We start from the raw sequence: 20942 nt of genomic DNA, 5'->3' as shown, positions 1-20942 counted from the left end.
GTGGTCTGGATGCTGAATTTTCTTGGTGTTGCTATTGATTTTGGCCTCTACGCGTGCGTTAAAAGATCTGTCACCATTCCAGATCTCAAAGGTCCACGACATCATTCATGACCCCCAATGATTAGTCCGATACTCTGACCTGTTCTATACTCCACCAAGCCTGAACTCACCCAACATTGAGCACCGCAGTAAGAAAGAAAATCCATAAGATAATTAGAGGAATTCGGTCTAATTTTATTTGAGCCCATGGATGTCTGATTGCATCAAATTTTCTCGTGCCAGAGAAGAAATTCCACGTAAATCAGGCCGGCTATCGATTGGGTGCTGAACAAGGGCACCATTAGGGGCGGCGGTTTTCAACATTTTAGTGCCCTTCTTGTGCCACCTAAGTGACGTCATCCGAATGTGTGTGGTACGTCATCAATCAAACCCGCGAAATTCTGCATTTCTATTGGTTGCTAGTGGATACAGCAGCTGCCAGATTTATACAAGTAATCATTTGGCGAATTCTCGTGTAGTTTAGGATTATAAAAGTTACGGTTTAACATTTCTGTATCAGGAAAGATTAGGATTATAAAGTTACTGTTTAAAATTTCTGTATCAGGAAAGATTAGGATTATAAAGTTATGGTTTAAAATTTCCGTATCAGGAAAGATTAGGATTATAAAGTTACGGTTTAAAATTTCTGTAACAGGAAAGATTAGGATTATAAAGTTACGGTTTAAAATTTCTGTATCAGGAAAGATTAGGATTATAAAGTTACGGTTTAAAATTTCTGTATCAGGAAAGATTAGGATTATAAAGTTACAGTTTATAATTTATTTATCAGGAAAGATTAGGATTATAGAGTTACGACAAGATTTATGCGAAGTTCTTGTAGTGAGTCACAGATCAACCTGTTTATTGAAGTCTTGTGGTATTGTATAGCACTATAGCACACCTCCACCTACACAAGTCTATGGTCCTGTTTTAACTAGCAATCAGTCGTAATCTCGCCCTAAACCCCGCCCCCTACGTAAAGCTTAACCCTAATCCTTACCACAGTTCTAACAACCGAGGTCGCCATTGTGGCGGAAGTCGGCTAATACGTAGTACAGGTCAAAGGTCATGTACATCAGCACTGAGCGAAACCATTTTCGTGAGTCGAATTTAAGATGTGGGGGGGGGGGGGGGTGAAGTGGGAGGGGGGAGGTGAAGTGGGAGGGGATGAGGGTCTTAGCTTCAAGGCCAGACATTTTATCAAGAGTTGGGGGGGGGGGAGATCTTAGCTTCAAGGCCAGACGTTTTATCAAGAGTTTTGGGGGGGGGGGGGAGATCTTAGCTTCAAGGCCAGACATTTTATCAAGAGTTTGGGGGGGGGGGGGAGATCTTAGCTTCAAGGCCAGACATTTTATCAAGAGTTTGGGGGGGGGGGGGGAGATCTTAGCTTCAAGGCCAGACATTTTTTCTGGGGGGGGGGGGAGATCTTAGCTTCAAGGCCGGAGTTTTAGTTGACACAAGCCGATGTTACATAACTTACTTAATGTCACCAGATTCCAATTAAAAGCTAACGATCAAGATAAATAAACCAAACAAAAAAGTTTAACGGTCGATGTATAAAGGTCGCTATATAATGGTCGCTGTATACAATTGTTCAAAAATGATGACTGCAATAATTATTAAGAACAACGTATAACAGTCTAGATATAACAGACAAGGCATATCATCACAAGGTGGGTCATGTTTTGTGTCAGACATGAACTGACCACAGATGTAATTTAGCCACACTGTTGTCATATAGTTCCACTAATTACGTGTGGTTTGGTGGATTGAGGTCACACACCTCCACACGTAACTTAACATTCACAATCATCTGCTTCGTGTAGATTTAGATCCGATTTAACCTAAACAACCACAAGTTTATTTTAACTACTACGTCACTACCTCATCACTATCACCTCACTACCATATCAGTACAACATCACTACCACATCAGCACATCACTATCACATTACCACATCAGTACATCATGAAGTTCTATTTTCAGTGACAAAATAAATAAACCGGGAGTGATCTCCCCTAAACTTTCTCGAATATTCTTATATGAAACAACAGGGGATGGCAACTCGGGATATAGACATGATTTTTAATCCATTATAAATACTTACACTTTTTAAAATAGAATAAAATCTCGTAGAAAAAAGAATTGCACACCAAGTGAACGCCAAATAAAATGTGCATAATAGTGCGGAATAGTATTAGTACTTTATTAATTCACATGAGTTTTTTGAGAAATCGGAAATAGCGAAAAATTACTATTTCCGGTCAGTAGAAATTACTCAAAATTGAAAAAAGGCAGAGAATTAGATCTTTTACTTACATGTGAAATTTCATTTATCTATCTGAAATAATACTCAAGTTATAGGCTTTTGAAAAATTGAAAGTAGAAAACTTTCCACTTCCGGTTATCGGAAATTGCTCAAAAGTTTATATGGAGCTACGATTTTGATAAAATACTTATATATGAAATTTCATCAACCGAGTTGTAACGGTACTCAAGTTATCGTGTTAACACACACACACAGACACAGCCACACATACACACAGACATACAAGATTGCAAAACTATGTTTTTCCGACTCATAGAGCTGTCAGTCAAACTTCGAGATTTGTAAAAAAAAAATCGTGCAAAAAGAAAAGTCTCGATTTTTTTTTTGCACGATTACAAGACTTTCTCTATACTTCGTATGCGAGAAAGTAAAAATCTAGAACCACTAGATCCCCAACATAAAGCTCACATCAATGGAACAATCTAGAACCACTAGATCTCCAACATAAAGTTTGCATCAATGCAAACGTGAGAATATATTATTATGTATGAGAGACAAAATTTATCTTGAGGAAATGTAGACATAAAAAATAAAAATTCCATTACATTCAAAAGTTAAAAAGAATGTTACATTATTTCGTCCTAATGGCTGTCATACACTATTACTTGTAACACGTTTCCCTAGTTTGTACGTCATATTTAAGGGGTTAAAGCTTATATCAGAATGAGCATGCATATATATATATATATATATATATATATATATATATATATATATATATATATATATATATATATATATATATATGTATGTATATTCATTCAATATATTGTATGGGTGGCAAGGCGATACTCGGAGCATGACCACCCCCCCATCCCACCCCCACTTTCGTGTCTATGAGGCCCCTGTAACAGATTAAAGTACCCTCCCCATGTTTGTAGAGTATTTCTGGAAGCATCTCGTGGAATCACGTGCTCTGTACGAGACGTGTACCAGATCCAAGATAATTGTCCAATAAGAGATTGACGGGCCATCGGTTTTCTTTATGACGTTGTTTATCTGGACATATCGGTGTGTTTCCCGGCCCATGGTGGGGTGGGTGGGTGGGGTTGGTGTGTGGGGGCCTGTGGGGTTGATGGGTGGGGGCCTGTGGGGTAGGTGGGTTGGTGGGTGGGTGGGGGCCTGTGGGGTTGATGTGTGGGGGCCTGTGGGGTGGGTGGGTGGGGGCCTGTGGGGTTGGTGGGTGGGAGCCTGTGGGGTTGATGGGTGGGGGCCTGTGGGGTAGGTGGGTGGGGGCCTGTGGGGTGGGTGGGTGGGGGCCTGTGGGGTGGGTGGGTGGGGGCCTGTGGGGTGGGTGGGTGGGAGCCTGTGGGGTGGGTGAGTGGGGGCCTATGGGGTTGGTGAGTGGGGTTGGTGGGGTTGGTGAGTGGGGGCCTGTGGGGTGGGTGTGTGGGGGCCTGTGGGGTGGGTGAGTGGGGGCCTGTGGGGTGGGTGTGTGGGGGCCTGTGGGGTGGGTGTGTGGGGTTGGTGAGTGGGGGCCTGTGGGGTGGGTGTGTGGGGGCCTGTGGGGTGGGTGAGTGGGGGCCTATGGGGTTGGTGAGTGGGGTTGGTGGGGTTGGTGAGTGGGGGCCTGTGGGGTGGGTGTGTGGGGGCCTGTGGGGTGGGTGAGTGAGGGCCTGTGGGGTGGGTGGGTAGGAGCCTGTGGGGTTGATGGGTGGGGGCCTGTGGGGTAGGTGGGTTGGTGGGTGGGTGGGGGCTTGTGGGGTTGGTGGGTGGGGGCCTGTGGGGTTGGTGGGTGGGAGCCTGTGGGGTGGGTGTGTGGGGGCCTGTGGGGTGGGTGTGTGGGGGCCTGTGGGGTTGGTGGGTGGGGGCCTGTGGGGTGGGTGTGTGGGCCTGTGGGGTTGGTGAGTGGGGGCCTATGGGGTGGGTGTGTGAGGGCCTGTGGGGTTGGAGGGTGGGGTTGGAATAGGTGTTTGTGTATGTGTTTTATATGTGGGTGGATGAGAGTGAGGGGCGAGAGGGAGGGAGTAGGGGGGGGGAGGGGTTGCGAATGATTTCTTTAAAACAACGTCGCCGATCAAATCAAAATGAATGCGGTCATTTTAAACTTTCAAACCTGAAGTTTCGAAGAATGAAAATCTTGTCTAACCTACTGGAGACCATTTCTAAATAAAACACCCAGCCTCGTTGTGATATTGGTGGGTTAAACCTTGTTTTACCTAAACTACAGTCAAACCTAGTCTAACCTACACAAGTCAAACCTAGTCTAACCTACACAAGTCAAACCTAGTCTAGCCTACACAAGTCAAACCTAGTCTAGCCTAGACCTCAGTCTAACATTGTTTAACCTAAACTACAGTCAAACCTAAACTACAGTCAAACCTAAACTACAGTCAAACCTTGTCAAACGTAGACTACAGTCAAACATAGACTACAGTTAAACCTAGACTACAGTTAAACCTAGACTACAGTCAAACCTAGACAACAGTCAAACCTAGACTACCGTCAAACCTTGTCTAACCTAGACTATAGTCAAACCTAGACAACAATCTAACCTAGACAACAGTCTAACCTAGACCACAGTCAAACCTAGACTACAGTCAAACCTAGACTATAGTCAAACCTAGACTACAGTGAAACCTTGTCTAACCTATACTACAGTCAAACTATCTAGCCTAGACTACAGTTAAACCTTGTCTAACCTAGAGTACAGTCAAACCTTGTCCAACCTAGACTACAGTCAAACCTAGTCTAACCTAGACAACAGTCTAACCTAGACTACAGTCAAACCTAGTCTAACCTAGACTACAGTTAAACCTAGTCTAACCTAGACTACAGTTAAACCTAGTCAAACCTAGACTACAGTTAAACCTAGTCTAACCTAGACTACAGTACACACATAGATTTAATCTACCCTCGACTCGACTGTAGCTACAGTACTCATCCTTTAGGTTCCCCAGGAAATCGATCCTTAAATTCGGCTATTTGTGTCTGCCGGCCCATCTCTACCTATTTGTGTTAACATACATCACCCTCCCCGCCCCACCCAGGGGCAGCTTGACCTGCACACCACGCCCCGCCGTTATTGTGTGACGTCATACAACCGCGGCAATATGATCTAGAACAAAAGTGTTTTCTTCGTCGGAAATTATCCAGGCGACTCGACCAATCAAATTGCCGAGTTAAAAATAGCACACAAGATGGCAGCCGAGCGTTACATCAGAAAGTTCAGGAAAGAAATGAATGGCTTTTACCCAAATGTGTGGGACGGAGCCAGACGTTTTCCCGAAAGACACTTTCCCGACGGGTATTTGTATCATTCGAGCAAGTGTCAATTTGGGCATTTGTCGCATTCGGGCAAGTGTCCATTCGGACATTTGTCGCATTCGGGCAAGTGTCCATTCGGGCAAACAGCTTTCGGGCAAACGTCTTTCGGGCAAGTGTCCATTCGGGCATTTGTCGTAGACCCGCCTATCATAAGAAGACCACCTGACTTCCTGTTTCTTGTGATGTGTCCGGAAATCGGAAAGCACCGTCTGTTTCCTGTTGTTCGTATCCGGTTGTGTGCTTCTATCTCCGGTTGTTTGTGTCCGGTTGTTTGTGTCCGGTTGTGTCCGGTTGTTTGTGCCCGGTTGTTTGTGTCCAGTTGTTTGTGTCCGGTTGTGTCAACATTTGTTACAACCCCACATATTGAAGCCACATATCAACATTTGTTACAATCCCACAAAATTTACATTTACAAACCCAGCCTATTATACCCCACTTCAAACCAATTCTACAATCAATGACGCGATCTATCATTTAACATCGACTTACGAAACCGTTGTCTGTAATCAAAAGCACTTTTTAAATTAAATTTATATGTGTCATTAAATCATTAAAAGCCTCCCTAAGATAATTACACGTTGCCTTACAATTATGGCATTTTTCTCAGTTCTTCTATGGGTTTTTCTCGCTTTGTTTTAGTCTACAAATAGCAACGGGAATTTCCAATTTCGAGCAAGCGAGCCGTTCTTTCCAATCAAGGGAGGAAACTAGCGTTTCATAATCACAAAGGGAAATTACTCCATTTTTTTCCGAATGCACCCTTGACGTCAGTGGTTTTGACATAAAAAATGTCATTACATGCAGAGGGGGGGGGGGGGGGGGGGGGGGGGAGAGCGGTGTCAGGGGCGACAGGGAGTAGGCTAGTGTGGGGTTGGGGGGGGGACGATAAGGAAGAAGGTAGCATACTTAACATTATAAAGGCCGTATGATATGGACATAATATGTTTTTCAAGAAAAGATGGTCGAGGAATTGTGGGATTAACATGTTTGATTGGGTGACCTTGACCTCGACAGAAAAAAAAACGTTCTGATGCTGTCTACTGACGTCATTGGTGAATGAGTCTTGTCCGTCCTCCATGTCACGTGGTAATGTTTCGTCTTGTGTTGACATAGTTGGATGTCATGTCTGTCATTACTGCATGTCAAGTATGCCTTTTATGTCCTGTATGTCCTGTGGGTCGACTATGTCCTGTATGTCATGTATGTCACCTATGTCCTGTATGTCATGTATGTCCTGTATGTCATGTATGTCCTGTATGTCCTGTATGTCCTGTATGTCCTGTATGTCCTGTATGTCATGTATGTCCTGTATGTCATGTATGTCCTGTATGTCATGTATGTCCTGTATGTCATGTATGTCCTGTATGTCCTGTATGTCATGTATGTCCTGTATGTCCTGTATGTCATGTATGTCCTGTATGTCATGTATGTCCTGTATGTCCTGTATGTCATGTATGTCCTGTATGTCCTGTATGTCCTGTATGTCACCTATGTCATGTATGTCCTGTATGTCATGTATGTCCTGTATGTCCTGTATGTCACCTATGTCCTGTATGTCCTGTATGTCATGTATGTCCTGTATGTCCTGTATGTCACCTATGTCCTGTATGTCACATATGTCATGTATGTCCTGTATGTCCTGTATGTCCTGTATGTCCTGTATGTCATGTATGTCCTGTATGTCATGTATGTCCTGTATGTCATGTATGTCCTGTATGTCATGTATGTCCTGTATGTCCTGTATGTCCTGTATGTCATGTATGTCCTGTATGTCCTGTATGTCATGTATGTCCTGTATGTCATGTATGTCCTGTATGTCCTGTATGTCATGTATGTCCTGTATGTCCTGTATGTCCTGTATGTCACCTATGTCATGTATGTCCTGTATGTCATGTATGTCCTGTATGTCCTGTATGTCACCTATGTCCTGTATGTCCTGTATGTCATGTATGTCCTGTATGTCCTGTATGTCACCTATGTCCTGTATGTCACATATGTCATGTATGTCCTGTATGTCACCTATGTCATGTATGTCCTGTATGTCCTGTATGTTATGTATGTCCTGTATGTCCTGTATGTCATGTATGTCCTGTATGTCCTGTATGTCCTGTATGTCACCTATGTCCTGTATGTCCTGTATGTCACCTATGTCCTGTATGTCATGTATGTCACCTATGTCCTGTATGTCATGTATGTCACCTATGTCCTGTATGTCCTGTATGTCCTGTATGTCACCTATGTCCTGTATGTCATGTATGTCACCTATGTCCTGTATGTCCTGTATGTCACCTATGTCCTGTATGTCATGTATGTCACCTATGTCCTGTATGTCCTGTATGTCCTGTATGTCCTGTATGTCCTGTATGTCCTGTATGTCACCTATGTCCTGTATGTCATGTATGTCACCTATGTCCTGTATGTCCTGTATGTCCTGTATGTCACCTATGTCCTGTATGTCCTGTATGTCCTGTATGTCCTGTATGTCCTGTATGTCACCTATGTCCTGTATGTCATGTATGTCCTGTATGTCCTGTATGTCCTGTATGTCACCTATGTCCTGTTTGTCATGTATGTCATGTATGTCTATACTTGTTTGTAATGTTTTTCTTTCAAGTTTTTTTGTCCAACATTTATAGTCAGTCTGTCAAATGTAGCTCATCCGTCATAAGTTACTGTGTATTACTTTACGTCATCAGTCAAATAATAAAATTTATCTTCTCCCCCCCCACCTTTTTGAGTTAATAAAATGTATCTTCTCCCCGCCTATGTCAGTTAATAAAATGTATCTTCTCCCCCGCCTGAGTTAATAAAATTTATCTTCTCGCCCCCCCCCCCCCCCCCCCCCCCCCCGCCTATGTCAGTTAATAAAATTTATTTTCTCTCACCTATGTGAGTTCGACTAGTGGAAAATTCCACGCACACATCGTCCTGGCCGATATTTCCGTTGTAGGGAGGGGGAGCGGGGGGGGGGGGGGGAGGGAGGGGGGAGGGAGGGAGGAGGAGTCTTGATCAAGGGAAATAACTCGTACATGATTTGATGGAATTTGTTCTGCTTGAAACGGGGAAAAATATTCACAGTGACGTTTATTTTTTTAAAATAAATTAAATAATAATAACAGAGATTACCCCCACCCTTTCGCCCCAACACACCCTCCCCCAACTCGCCATAACCTTAGATTTCCGCTGATAATGTCGGGCTATTTAAACCAATTTTTCTCGCTGATTTCGACTCAGTTGTGTAAACTTGATCGATCTGTTTGACGCTGCATCTATTGAAGACACACAGCGCTGAACCACATTTCAAGGGAGCCTACTCTCTCATGTTCCAACTGTAAACACAAATAAATCGTTAATGCCCCGCGGCCCAGGCAAAAGATGCAGGTTTGAAAATGTGCTCCCGGTAAAAGTGCATCATTAACCGCCTCAGGTGAGGCTCGGGCACATCTACCCACCACCCACGGGCTAATAAACCTGGGCTACCCCCACCCCCCACCTCCACACCCACGGGCTGATAAACCTTGACTAACCGATACACCTGTATAGAAATAGACAAAACCGCATGAGTTGAGCTTCTGCAGCAAGCTTGGCGGCTAGCACTGAGATATCAACTAGGCTTTGGGTTGGGCTTAGGGGTTTAGGGGTTCAAGACTTTTCCCAAGTCAGTGAGTCGGATTTATGTTGGGCTTTGCGTTTAAGGGGTTTAAGTCAGTGAGTCAAAGTCATTTGTGGCCAAATATGACATGAGTCATGTGGCGTTTGTTACACAATATAACATGACTTACAGATGTTACACATAACAATATGACTTACAAGTATCTCTTTAAGCCATCCTAGCATACAATTAAACAACAATTTGTTTTATAAGACAACACTTTGTTCCCAATAAAGTCATCAAAAACAAAGTCAAATGACTTGAACGTGTTCCATACGGAGTAAATCATGTATGACTGAATGTGCTACATAAGTAATCTTGACAGATACAGTCGTTAATAACGAGAGCAGCAAAACAAGGCCTAAAGTTGTTAATACAAGCAGCGAGGGAAGGGGGGGGGGGGGGCAGGGTTCTCGACAATGTTGTCTTGTTGTATCACCACACACTTCAACTCTCTAGCTTCGCTGTTCAATTTTTTGTTTTACTTTTGATACAACAATTCCCGAGTTCGAACACAAATAAAACCGTTCGATACAAAAACTCCCGAGTTCGAACACACATAAAACCGTTCGATACAAAAACTGCCGAGTTCGAACACACATAAAACCGTTCGATACAAAAACTCCCGAGTTCGAACACACATAAAACCGTTCGATACAAAAACTCCCGAGTTCGAACACAAGTAAAACCGTTCGATACAAAAACTCCCGAGTTCGAACACACATAAAACCGTTCGATACAAAAACTCCCGAGTTCGAACACACATAAAACCGTTCGATACAAAAACTCCCGAGTCCGAACACACATAAAACCGTTCGATACAAAAACTCCCGAGTCCGAACACACATAAAACCGTTCGATACAAAACCTCCCGAGTTCGAACACAAGTAAAACCAATGAGAAGATTGGCGGATCAGTGCAAGCTCACCGGATCACTTGCCTCGCCTTAATAATTAATGCCCCTGATGAGTTGCCAACGCTCAAGTAATGGCGAGTTAAGCCCCTTTTGGTGGATAAAAAAAGTCAGAGATTAGGGGAGGTAAGGCAAAAATAAACGACAAAATAGCGAGACTTAACGTGGGCTGTCCTACACCCTAACCATAACAGTAACACATACACACTCAAACTATAACAGTAACACATATACACCCTAACCATAACAGTACCACATATACACTCAAACCATAACATTACCACATATACACTCAAACCATCATTGTAATACATACACCCTAACCATAACAGTAACACATATACACCCTAAACTAAAAAAAAACCATAACAGTAACACACATACACTCTAACCATAACAGTAACACATAACGCCATGTACACACAGAGCTGTTCCATCAGCCCTATCTAGATCCTACATGTTGGTGTATCATATTTAAACGTGTCTTAAATCTATATACACTCTATACCCACAAGGGAAAATTGTGTAGTTAAATACACTAAAACAACATAAACTGGTATAAGACGGGGCTTGACATTTAAATAAGTTATCTCACAGTCAGCTCCGAAAATGGACGTCTGCTAATACACCAATTGTGGTTAAAGTGACTCATCCCAACAACAAAGATCATCCCAACAACAAAGATCATCCCCACAACAAAGATCATCCCCACATCAAAGACCATCCATACAACAGAGAGAATCCCAACAAAAAGATCATCCCTACAACGCCCAGCCCCCCCCCCCCCCCCCCAACACCACCCACCCAGAGCTTGTCCAGCTCTATCAAGCTCAGTTTCCTCCCTTTAGTTGACCATTTTGATATCACGTGACGACCGTGTGTTCCCCGGGGGCTGGGCGACGCTAATCGTGTCCGTGATGAATGTCTACCCGTGGCTGCCTCTCCAGCGGCCACTGACCACCTGATGGCTCTCAACAACTGCTTGACCGTCAGACGTTCACTTGACTTGACCACAAGACGTCCATTTGACTTGACCGTCAGACGTACATTTGACTTGACCGTCAGACGTTCGTTTGACTTGACCGTCAGACGTTCATTTGACTTGACCGTCAGACGTTCGTTTGACTTGACCGTCAGACGTTCGTTTGACTTGACCGTCAGACGTCCATTTGACGACCATCAGACGTCCATTTGACTTGACGGACAGACGTCCATTTGACTTGACCACTAGACGTCCATTTGAATTGACCGTCAGACGTCCATTTGACTTGACCGTCAGACGTCCATTTGACTTGACCGTCAGACGTCCATTTGACTTGACCGTCAGACGTCCATTTGAATTGACCGTCAGACGTCCATTTGAATTGACCGTCAGACGTCCATTTGACTTGACCGTCAGACGTCCATTTGACTTGACCGTCAGACGTCCGTTTGACTTGACCACAAGACGTCGATTTGAATTGACCACAAGACGTCCGTTTGACTTGACCACAAGACGTCGATTTGACTTGACCACAAGACGTCCATTTGACTTGACCACAAGACGTCCATTTGACTTGACCACAAGACGTCCAATTGATTTGACCACAAGACGTCCATTTGACTTGACCACAAGACGTCCAATTGATTTGACCACAAGACGTCCATTTGACTTGACCATCCTCTGAGACCATCTTGGTGTAACACTAAACATGAAATATTCCCCTCAAGTTTATACCCCGCCCCCCCCCCCTCAAGTTGACGTCCCTCCCCCACACACACTCAAGTTGATGCCCCCTAACCCACACTCATGTTGATGCTCCCCCCACTCAAGCTGATGTCACCACCCCTCCCCCACACTCAAGCTGATGTCCCCCACGGCCGCATTAAACTAAGTTACTTTAGTCCATTAGGGTCGACCAGAAGCCAAGCAAGTGCTGTAACTCTATTGTTCCTGGCAGCATAACTCTTGTTTCTAGGGACCATAACTCCCTTGTTTCTAGGGACCATAACTCCCTTGTTTCTAGGGACCATAACTCCCTTGTTTCTAGGAACCATAACTCTATTTCGCGCCCGCCGCAAGTGTTACTTTCATCCATTATGTTATCAGGAGACAGGTTTGAAAACTACCAGACTTCGTTACGGTGTCAGCACGCATCACGCTGTTGTGTGCACGTGACCCGAGACATCAAGGTCAAGGTTACCGCACGAACACGGACACACGCATCGTGAGTGAGCAAGTTCAACTTGACGTTGATACACCTGAGGTGGTCAACACACACGTACAGCTGCAGGGCTCACTGTCAACGTGCAGGTGTCGGGCTGATGAGAGCAGACTGGGGGGGGGGGGGGGGTGGGGAGGGGAGAGTTGGACGCCATATTTAATATACAGGTGGTGTTTTACATCAAGAGCAGGTACAGTAACGTGTGAGTATTTGAGTCTTTGATCAACCCCAGTGTTACGTGTGGACGTTGGGTGTGGGGCAAGTTACACAACAGCAAAACCTGGTTTACTAGAGTAAGGAGCGGAACTCTGCTCGATTTGATGGCTGTCATTGCTTTAGAAAAACTGACCAACACAAACCTGACCCACCCCACACAGACCTTAATGACCCCCACAAACCCCCCCCCCCACCCCCACACGCCCCCCACCCCCCCCCCCCCACCCCAGCAACTTACCCCGCCCCCATCAACTTACCCCTATAAGCAGGATAGAGACAACACAAACGCTGGCGTAGTGCAGCTTGTGAGCCACCTCCATACCCCCCCCTCCCACCCACACACCCTGCCCCCCTAACACCCTGCCCCCCCCAACCTCCCCCCCCCCATCAACTTACCCCCCCCCCCACCCGATCAACTAACCCCTATGAGTAGGATGGAGACGACACAGACGCTGGCGTAGTGCAGCTTGTGGGCCATTTCCATACCCCCCACCCCCTCCCCCACCCACACACCCCCGGCAACTTACCCCCCCCCACCCCATCAACTTACCCCTATGAGCAGGATAGAGACAACACACACACTGGCGTAGTGCAGCTTGTGAGCCACCTCCATACCCCCCGCCCCCCGCCCCATCAACTTACCCCCCACCCCATCAACTTACCCCTATGAGCAGGATGGAGACGACACACACACTGGCGTAGTGCAGCTTGTTGGCCACCTCCATACCCCCCGCCCCCCCCCCCCCCCGCCCCATCAACTTACCCCCCACCCCATCAACTTACCCCTATGAGCAGGATAGAGACGACACATACACTAGCGTAGTGCAGCTTGTGGGCCACCTCCATACCCTCCTCCCACCCACACACCCTGCCCCCCCCCCCCCATCAACTTACCCCTATGAGCAGGATAGAGACGACACACACACTGGCGTAGTGCAGCTTGTGGGCCACCTCCATCTCCTTGCTGTGGTGCAGCTCCCGTCGCATGTTCTTCTCCACCTCCTCATCCACGCCCGGGGGGGACGGGACCTCAGTCGTCGAGCTGTCCTCGTCCGTGGCGTCACGCCTGGCCCTGGAGCCTCTCCCCCGGGCGGACCCATGCTGCATGTCTTGCCAATGCTGATGTTCTGGAGAGTAAATATCCCCACCGTCATTTGGTGTGCGAACGTTCGTGGTGTCGTCGCTTTGTCCCGAGGTAGTGCTGGCGCTAGACTCACCCCGGGGGTGGGGAAATGTTGGCGCAGGCCGGGCCTGTGGTGCCGTAGAGTGGAGCCGTGAAGGAAGTCTTGAAGACGCCGACGTTAGGTCTGGTACGGCTGCTGGGTCAGGCGAAAAACTCTCAGCCGGTTCCGTGTCCACGGCCAATGACGTCATCTGGCCTGCCGTGACCGTCGCCTCAAGGTCTGCCGTCAACACGGCTTGTAAGTCTGGTGTCACGTGATGTAAGTCTGGTGTCACGTGATGTAAGTCTGCCGTCCACGGCTGATGGTGCGCAAGTTGAGCTAAGAAATCTTCCACCACTAGATCTGTCACAGTCGACTCCTTGGGTTGCATAGTGAGGTACTCGCTGAGGTTAAAGAAGAGGTACATCATCCCCTCAAGATGGCGGATTATGGTGAGGACCTCTCCCTGTTGGCTGTTGAAGTGGTCGGGCTGCTGTATGCTGTCAGGCTGCTGTATGCTGTCAGGCTGCTGTTTGTGCTGTTTGTCGTTGTCGTGTCGCTGTGAAAAACGAGAGTTTAGGGCGTGGACGTCCGCAACAATGACGTCACTGAGGCAATGTTTACGGACGTGTTGTAGCATGTTTTTTAATATCTTTTGAGCTTCGTTGTGGTTATCGTGTAGCGACCGGTCGCCGGCTGTAGAACTGTGATTTTCGTGCGGCGACCGGTCGCCGGGTCGGATATTGCTTTTGGAAGATCGCCGGACGCGGCTGTTGATGTAGTGAGGAGCTTGCTGCGGCGTCTGGACCTCCAGGGTCTGAACAAAACTCGGGTCTGGCATCGTCCTGAGTTCCACGACGGCAGGCGTGCTGGGGGCGCTGACTAACGAGGGTTCGGAGCTGCTGTCGGCGAGAGGGGTCAGTTGGGGGTTGAAGACTTGGGGGTTCCTGACGTAGGGGCTGTTCCATAAGATGGTGACGTTGGCAAGCCGCTCGTAGATTGACGTCACCGACTCGCTGGGCGACGTGTCGTCTGGGTAGTTGGCCTTGACCCTCTTGATGAAGTTGAACATCTGGTCCTCCGTGGCTGCTAGGGTTTCTGGAAGGATAGAGATGGGTTCAAGGTCACAGGTGATGGGTTCAAGGTCACAGGTGATGGGTCAAGGTTACATGTGATGGGTTCAAGGTTGCAGGTGATGGGTTCAAGGTTACAGGTGATGGGTTGCAGGTGATGGGTTCAATGTTATAGGTGATGGGTTCAAGGTTACATATGATGGGTTCAAGGTTATAGGTGATGGGTTCAAGGTAACAGGTGATGAGTTCAAGGTTAACGGTGATGGGTTCAAGGTTACAGGAGATGGGTTCAAGGTTACAGGTGATGGGTTTAAGGTTACAGGTGATGGGTTCAAGGTTACATGTGATGCATTCAAGGTTACAGGCAATAGATTGAGAGTTACATATGATAGGTTACAGATTAAACATTGCGAAACTAATTCAGCACTTTGCTGTTTACTGCAACAATAGGTGTGATTATATCGCAACAACGCGCAACTATAGGCATACAACGGTTATGTAATAAAAGTGCAACTACGACACAATCAAGCACGTTTACAGGAACAATTAAGTTGTCACTTTTATACGCGCCCATCAATTAAACTGACTCATTAATTAACCTTAGACGGAGCAGCGTAGGAGGACCTTTCATCGTGTGGCTAATTGGAGAGACGTGGGATTTTAGCGTGGGGTAATATTTGGTTGTTTCCCTTGCGGGGATAATACAATAATTGCTTCCCTTGTGTGAAAAATACCGAGTTATCTCCCTCGTGAGGGTAATATCGTGTTGTCAAGTGTGTAATAAAGAGGATACAATCCAACTTCGTTACACACACCATTTCACACAACACATGCTTATTTGACGTTGTGTTGTATTGTGGGTTAATAGAGACCCGTCGTCACACTACTGGGATATATCACATCTAATGGTTGGTTGAATTATATTTCACATCTAATGGTTGGGGGAATTATATTTCACATCTAATGGTTGATTGAATTATATTTCAATCTAATTGTTGGTTGAATTATATCTGAGGTTGTATGATGACGATTGTTTTAATACAATCCTGCATGATAACATGTACATCATTGGCTCCACTGATTAAGTCTACATAGTTCTCTCCCATCTCTAGCAACTGTAGGAAAGTTGTCTCCCATCTCTAGCAACTGTTGGAAAGTTGTCTCCCATCTCTAGCAACTGTTGGACAGTTCTCTCCCATCTCTAGCAACTGTTGGAAAGTTGTCTCCCATCTCTAGCAACTGTTGGAAAGTTGTCTCCCATCTCTAGCAACTGTTGGACAGTTCTCTCCCATCTCTAGCAACTGTAGGAAACTTGTCTCCCATCTCTAGCAACTGTTGGACAGTTCTCTCCCATCTCTAGCAACTGTAGGAAAGTTGTCTCCCATCTCTAGCAACTGTTGGAAAGTTGTCTCCCATCTCTAGCAACTGTTGGAAAGTTGTCTCCCATCTCTAGCAACTGTTGGACAGTTCTCTCCCATCTCTAGCAACTGTAGGAAAGTTGTCTCCCATCTCTAGCAACTGTTGGAAAGTTGTCTCCCATCTCTAGCAACTGTAGGAAACTTGTCTCCCATTCTCGTCAGCTGACTGAGATATCGATCACTTCCCGCTCAATCGTCCGTATCGCTCGTGCCGTCTAGCTGTCGTCTGACATGCGAGCCAGCAGAAACTGTTTTCATTGCTGGACGACAGACATATCGAGGGCTCCGGCACGCGGTACAGGCTGGTCACGTGTTTCCCGTAATGGCCGTCAGTAAACCAAACTGTGACAGACCAAACGACAGGGTCATCAAGGAATTACTTTAATGAGAAATGTATGAGGATGGGAAGGTATGACGTCACACAGGAGTATTTGGAAAAAGTAATATTAGAAATTTTGGTAAATTGTATTACAAAGTAGGTCATCATGACCCGCCTTGATAACCTGCTTAAGCCAATCCATCACTTTCATGTTTTATAACTCAAGTGACGTGGCAAGAAATATGCGTGTGCTACACATATCCCCACTCCCAACCAGAATTAAGTCACGTGATGAGGTTTTAGGTGTGAGCATCCTTTTGTATGCCATCACAGGCCAAGAAAAACGTTTGATTAGTGAGCAGATCAAACCACTGATGAGGTCAGTCGGTGCATGTTTAATATGAGGGGATCACACGTTGGCCAATAAAAGACTGGCCACATGGTTGTGATGGTGGCAAATATTAGCTGGGGGGGGGGGGGCAAATCGTTAGGTAAAGAGACATTAGAAAATATTAGCAGGGAGAAACAAATCGTTAGGTACAGAGACATTAGAAAATATTAGCTGGGGGGGGGGACAAATCGTTAGGTACAGAGACATTAGAAAGCTGGATGGTGAGTAATGTTTCTTTCGGTGAGTGGTTGAGGGTGGGGTGATGGTGGTATGGCTTTGCTAGTGTGTTGATGGTGTGGTGTTGATGGTGTGGTGTTGATGGTGTGGTGTTGATGGTGTGGTGTTGATGCTGTAGTGTTTATGGTGTGAGTGTGGTGTTGATGGTGTGGTATTGATGATGTGGTGCTGATGATGTGGTGTTGATGGTGTGGTGTTGATGGTGTGGTGGTGATGGTGTGGTGGTGATGGTGTAGTGATGGTGTGGTGTAGTGTTGATGGTGTGGTGTTGATGGTGTGGTGTTGATGGTGTGGTCGTGATGGTGTGGTGTTGATGGTGTGGTCTTGATGGTGTGGTGTTGATGTGGTGTTGGTGATGTGGTGTTGGTGTGGTGTAGTGTTGATGGTGTGGTGTTAATGGTGTAGTGTTGATGGTGTGGTGTTGATGGTGTGGTGTGGTGTTGATGTGGTGTTGATGGTGTGGTGTTGATGGTGTGGTGTTGATGGTGTGGTGTTGATGTGGTGTTGATGGTGTGGTGTCGATGGTGTGGTGTTGATGGTGTGGTGTTGATGGTGTGGTGTTGATGGTGTGGTGTTGATGGTGTGGTGTTGATGGTGTGGTGTTGATGGTGTGGTGTTGATGGTGTGGTGTTGATGTGGTGTTGATGGTGTGGTGTTGATGTGGTGTTGATGGTGTGGTGTTGATGGTGTGGTGTTGATGCTGTGGTGTTGATGGTGTGGTGTTGATGTGGTGTTGATGGTGTGGTGTTGATGTGATGTTGATGGTGTGGTGTTGATGGTGTGGTGTTGATGGTGTGGTGTTGATGGTGTGGTGTTGATGTGGTGTTGATGGTGTGGTGTTGATGGTGTGGTGTGTGTGTGGTGTAGTGTTGATGGTGTGGTGTTGATGGTTTGGTGTTGATGGTGTGGTGTTGATGTGGTGTTGATGGTGTGGTGTTGATGGTGTGGTGTTGATGTGGTGTTGATGGTGTGGTGTTGATGTGGTGTTGATGGTGTGGTGTTGATGGTGTGGTGTTGATGTGGTGCTGATGATGGGGTGTTGATGGTGTGGTGTAGTGTTGATGGTGTGGTGTTGATGGTGTGGTGTTGATGTTGTGTTGATGGTGTGGTGTTGATGTGGTGTTGATGTGGTGTTGATGTTGTGGTGTTGATGTTGTGGTGTTGATGTGGTGTTGATGGTGTGGTGTTGATGGTGTGGTGTTGATGGTATGGTGTTGATGGTGTGGTGTTGATGGTGTGGTGTTGATGTGGTGTTGATGGTGTGGTGTTGATGGTGTGGTGTTGATGGTGTGGTGTTGATGGTGTGGTGTTGATGGTGTGGTGTTGATGGTGTGGTGTTGATGGTGTGGTCGTGATGGTGTGGTGTTGATGGTGTGGTGTTGATGGTGTGGTGCTGATGGTGTGGTCGTGATGGTGTGGTGTTGATGATGTGGTGTTCAGGCGAATCTGAGAGACTGGATAATAATTCATCCACGGGAGAACACACGATCAAGCCACACCGCCACACGAACACACAGTCACACGACCACGCATTCACACAACCACACAACCACACAGCCACACAGCCACACGACCACACGGCCATGTAGCCCTACCATCCTTCTCTCTAAATACATCAAACACTCCACACAATAGCTCGAGGTCAACAACCTAGCATCCTTACGTCACTCAAAATACTATGACGTCATACAGTTTGATAAAAAAAACGAACTTCACATGCAGCACAAAGCGAACATTAAAAAAAACACGTCATAAGTAACATCTGCACGTCAAAGTCGGTCGTCTTTAGTTTAAAAATGCCTTAGAAAAAAAAACGAATGGAGAAAATGACGTCACAGCAGAACTGGAAAAACAAAGCGATAATTCATGGTTAAAAAATACTCGAGCCAGAAATAACTGTGATCTAATTAAACTCTCACAGATAAAGCTGTTTGCAGATAAAAAAAAATCTGCCCCCCCCCAGATAATGAAGGGGAGTGGTGTTTGTGTGGCTAATGGGCCAGTTAAATATCAGGTGCTAATTTCCTGCTGGTCTAGCTGTTTACCTTAGCACTAGTGTGGCGGGGGAAGTGCATGTTGATGCCATCAGTTGCAGGAGTGCTGGTGAAGTCTCAATGCTAGAGATGTGCTGGTGAGTGCTAAGTGCTACAGGTGTGCTGGTTAGTGCTAAATGCCACAGGTGTGCTGGTTAGTGCTAAGTGCTACAGGTGTGCTGGTTAGTGCTAAATGCCACAGGTGTGCTGGTTAGTGCTAAATGCTACAGGTGTGCTGGTGAGTGATAAATATTTAAAGTCAGCTAACTATAAAGTGAATGGTGCTAACGAGTGCTAAATATTACAGGTGTGCTAGCAACAACGGGTGTGTTAATAACGACAGGTGAATAGACCAGGTGGTAACAAAAAATAATGACGTAACTAAATATTCAACGTTTAGATGTAGGTCACAGAATGTCCAGAATCTAGAACAAGCACTACTGACGTCACAGAGAATGTCCAGAATCTAGAGCAAGCACTACTGACGTCACACAGTCGAGACGAGTGACGTAGCTCTGACACGGAGACAAAGTGCAGAAGCTTCCGTCGGACTGTAAGACGCTTATGGTTCAGACTGGGCCACTTTTGACGGACAGGTTCGATTGAATCGATACTCTCTGATCAGATCGATATGCCTGGATCACTGACCCATCTGCCAGTCTGTAGAGGTGCTGGTCAAACACCAACTGCTATGTTGCGAGATTTAGACAAACATCAACTGCTGATGTTGTAAGTTCTAGTCAAACACCAACTGTCTGATGTTGTAAGTTCTAGTCAAACACCAACTGTCTGATGTTGTAAGTTCTAGTCAAACACCAACTGTCTGATGTTGTAAGTTCTAGTCAAACACCAACTGTCTGATGTTGTTAGAACTAGTCAAACACCAACTGCTGATGTTGTGAAGACATTGGTGAACTGTCTGATATCTTGTGGCGAAGTCTCATAACGCAATAAACATCTAAGCATGAGCTATATATATATATATATATATATATATATATATATATATATATATATATATATATATATATATATATATATATATATATATATATATATATATATATATATATATATATATGTGTGTGTGTGTGTGTGCGTGTTTGTTTGTTTGTGTAATATGTGTAACCCATACAATGCACCGATAAAATAACAGGGTTAAACGGATAAATAAAACACCTCTGTTTACAATTGATAAGCTCAAGTTATGCTCTTAAAAAATCCCTTACAGAAATTCCCGTTTTAAAACTAGCCGTTAAAATTGCTTACAGGTGCGCTACATGGAGGCCTTGACAGCCTGATTCTTTTCTTGTATTCATGGTTTCAGGTGGAATAATCAGGTTATATTCTACTCGTAGGAGAGGGTCTATAAATAGCTCAAGGACTTGTAATCTTATTGTTTACTTTAGAATGCTAAGTGTAAGAAGTAAACATTCCAACGTTTGAATGGAATGTTGTCATGCTTTACATTCCCACATATCAACATCCGTTCTTACAGGCCGTTAATTAATGACCTTAAGTTTCATTAAGACTTGTCACTGTCTGTAACGGTATGTGACGAAATGTGACGATTCGTGACGTATATTTATAGCTTCTGGATCAACTGGTAACAAAAAGTGGGGATTTTTCTTTAAATAATACAATTTAAAGCAATCAAGAACAATGTTTGTTGGTGTAAAACTACAAA

General features: G+C 45.4%; 1 protein-coding gene across 1 annotated transcript in view; it reads right to left on the bottom strand.

Moving 5' to 3' along the window:
• Nucleotides 1–20942, bottom strand: part of LOC131958026 (uncharacterized) — a 99633-nt gene that overhangs the window by 30204 nt on the left and 48487 nt on the right. The window contains exon 3 of the mRNA XM_059322911.1: nt 13516–14882. Coding sequence (XP_059178894.1) covers nt 13516–14882 — 1367 coding nt within the window. The remainder of the gene's footprint in view (nt 1–13515; nt 14883–20942) is intronic.

Source organism: Physella acuta, unplaced genomic scaffold (assembly GCF_028476545.2).
Source record: "Physella acuta isolate Inbredline_101_S28 unplaced genomic scaffold, ASM2847654v3 ptg001284l, whole genome shotgun sequence".
Lineage (NCBI taxonomy): Eukaryota > Metazoa > Mollusca > Gastropoda > Physidae > Physella > Physella acuta.
The sequence above is the reverse complement of the archived record's forward strand: the minus strand, read 5'-3'. Positions and strand labels throughout refer to the sequence as shown.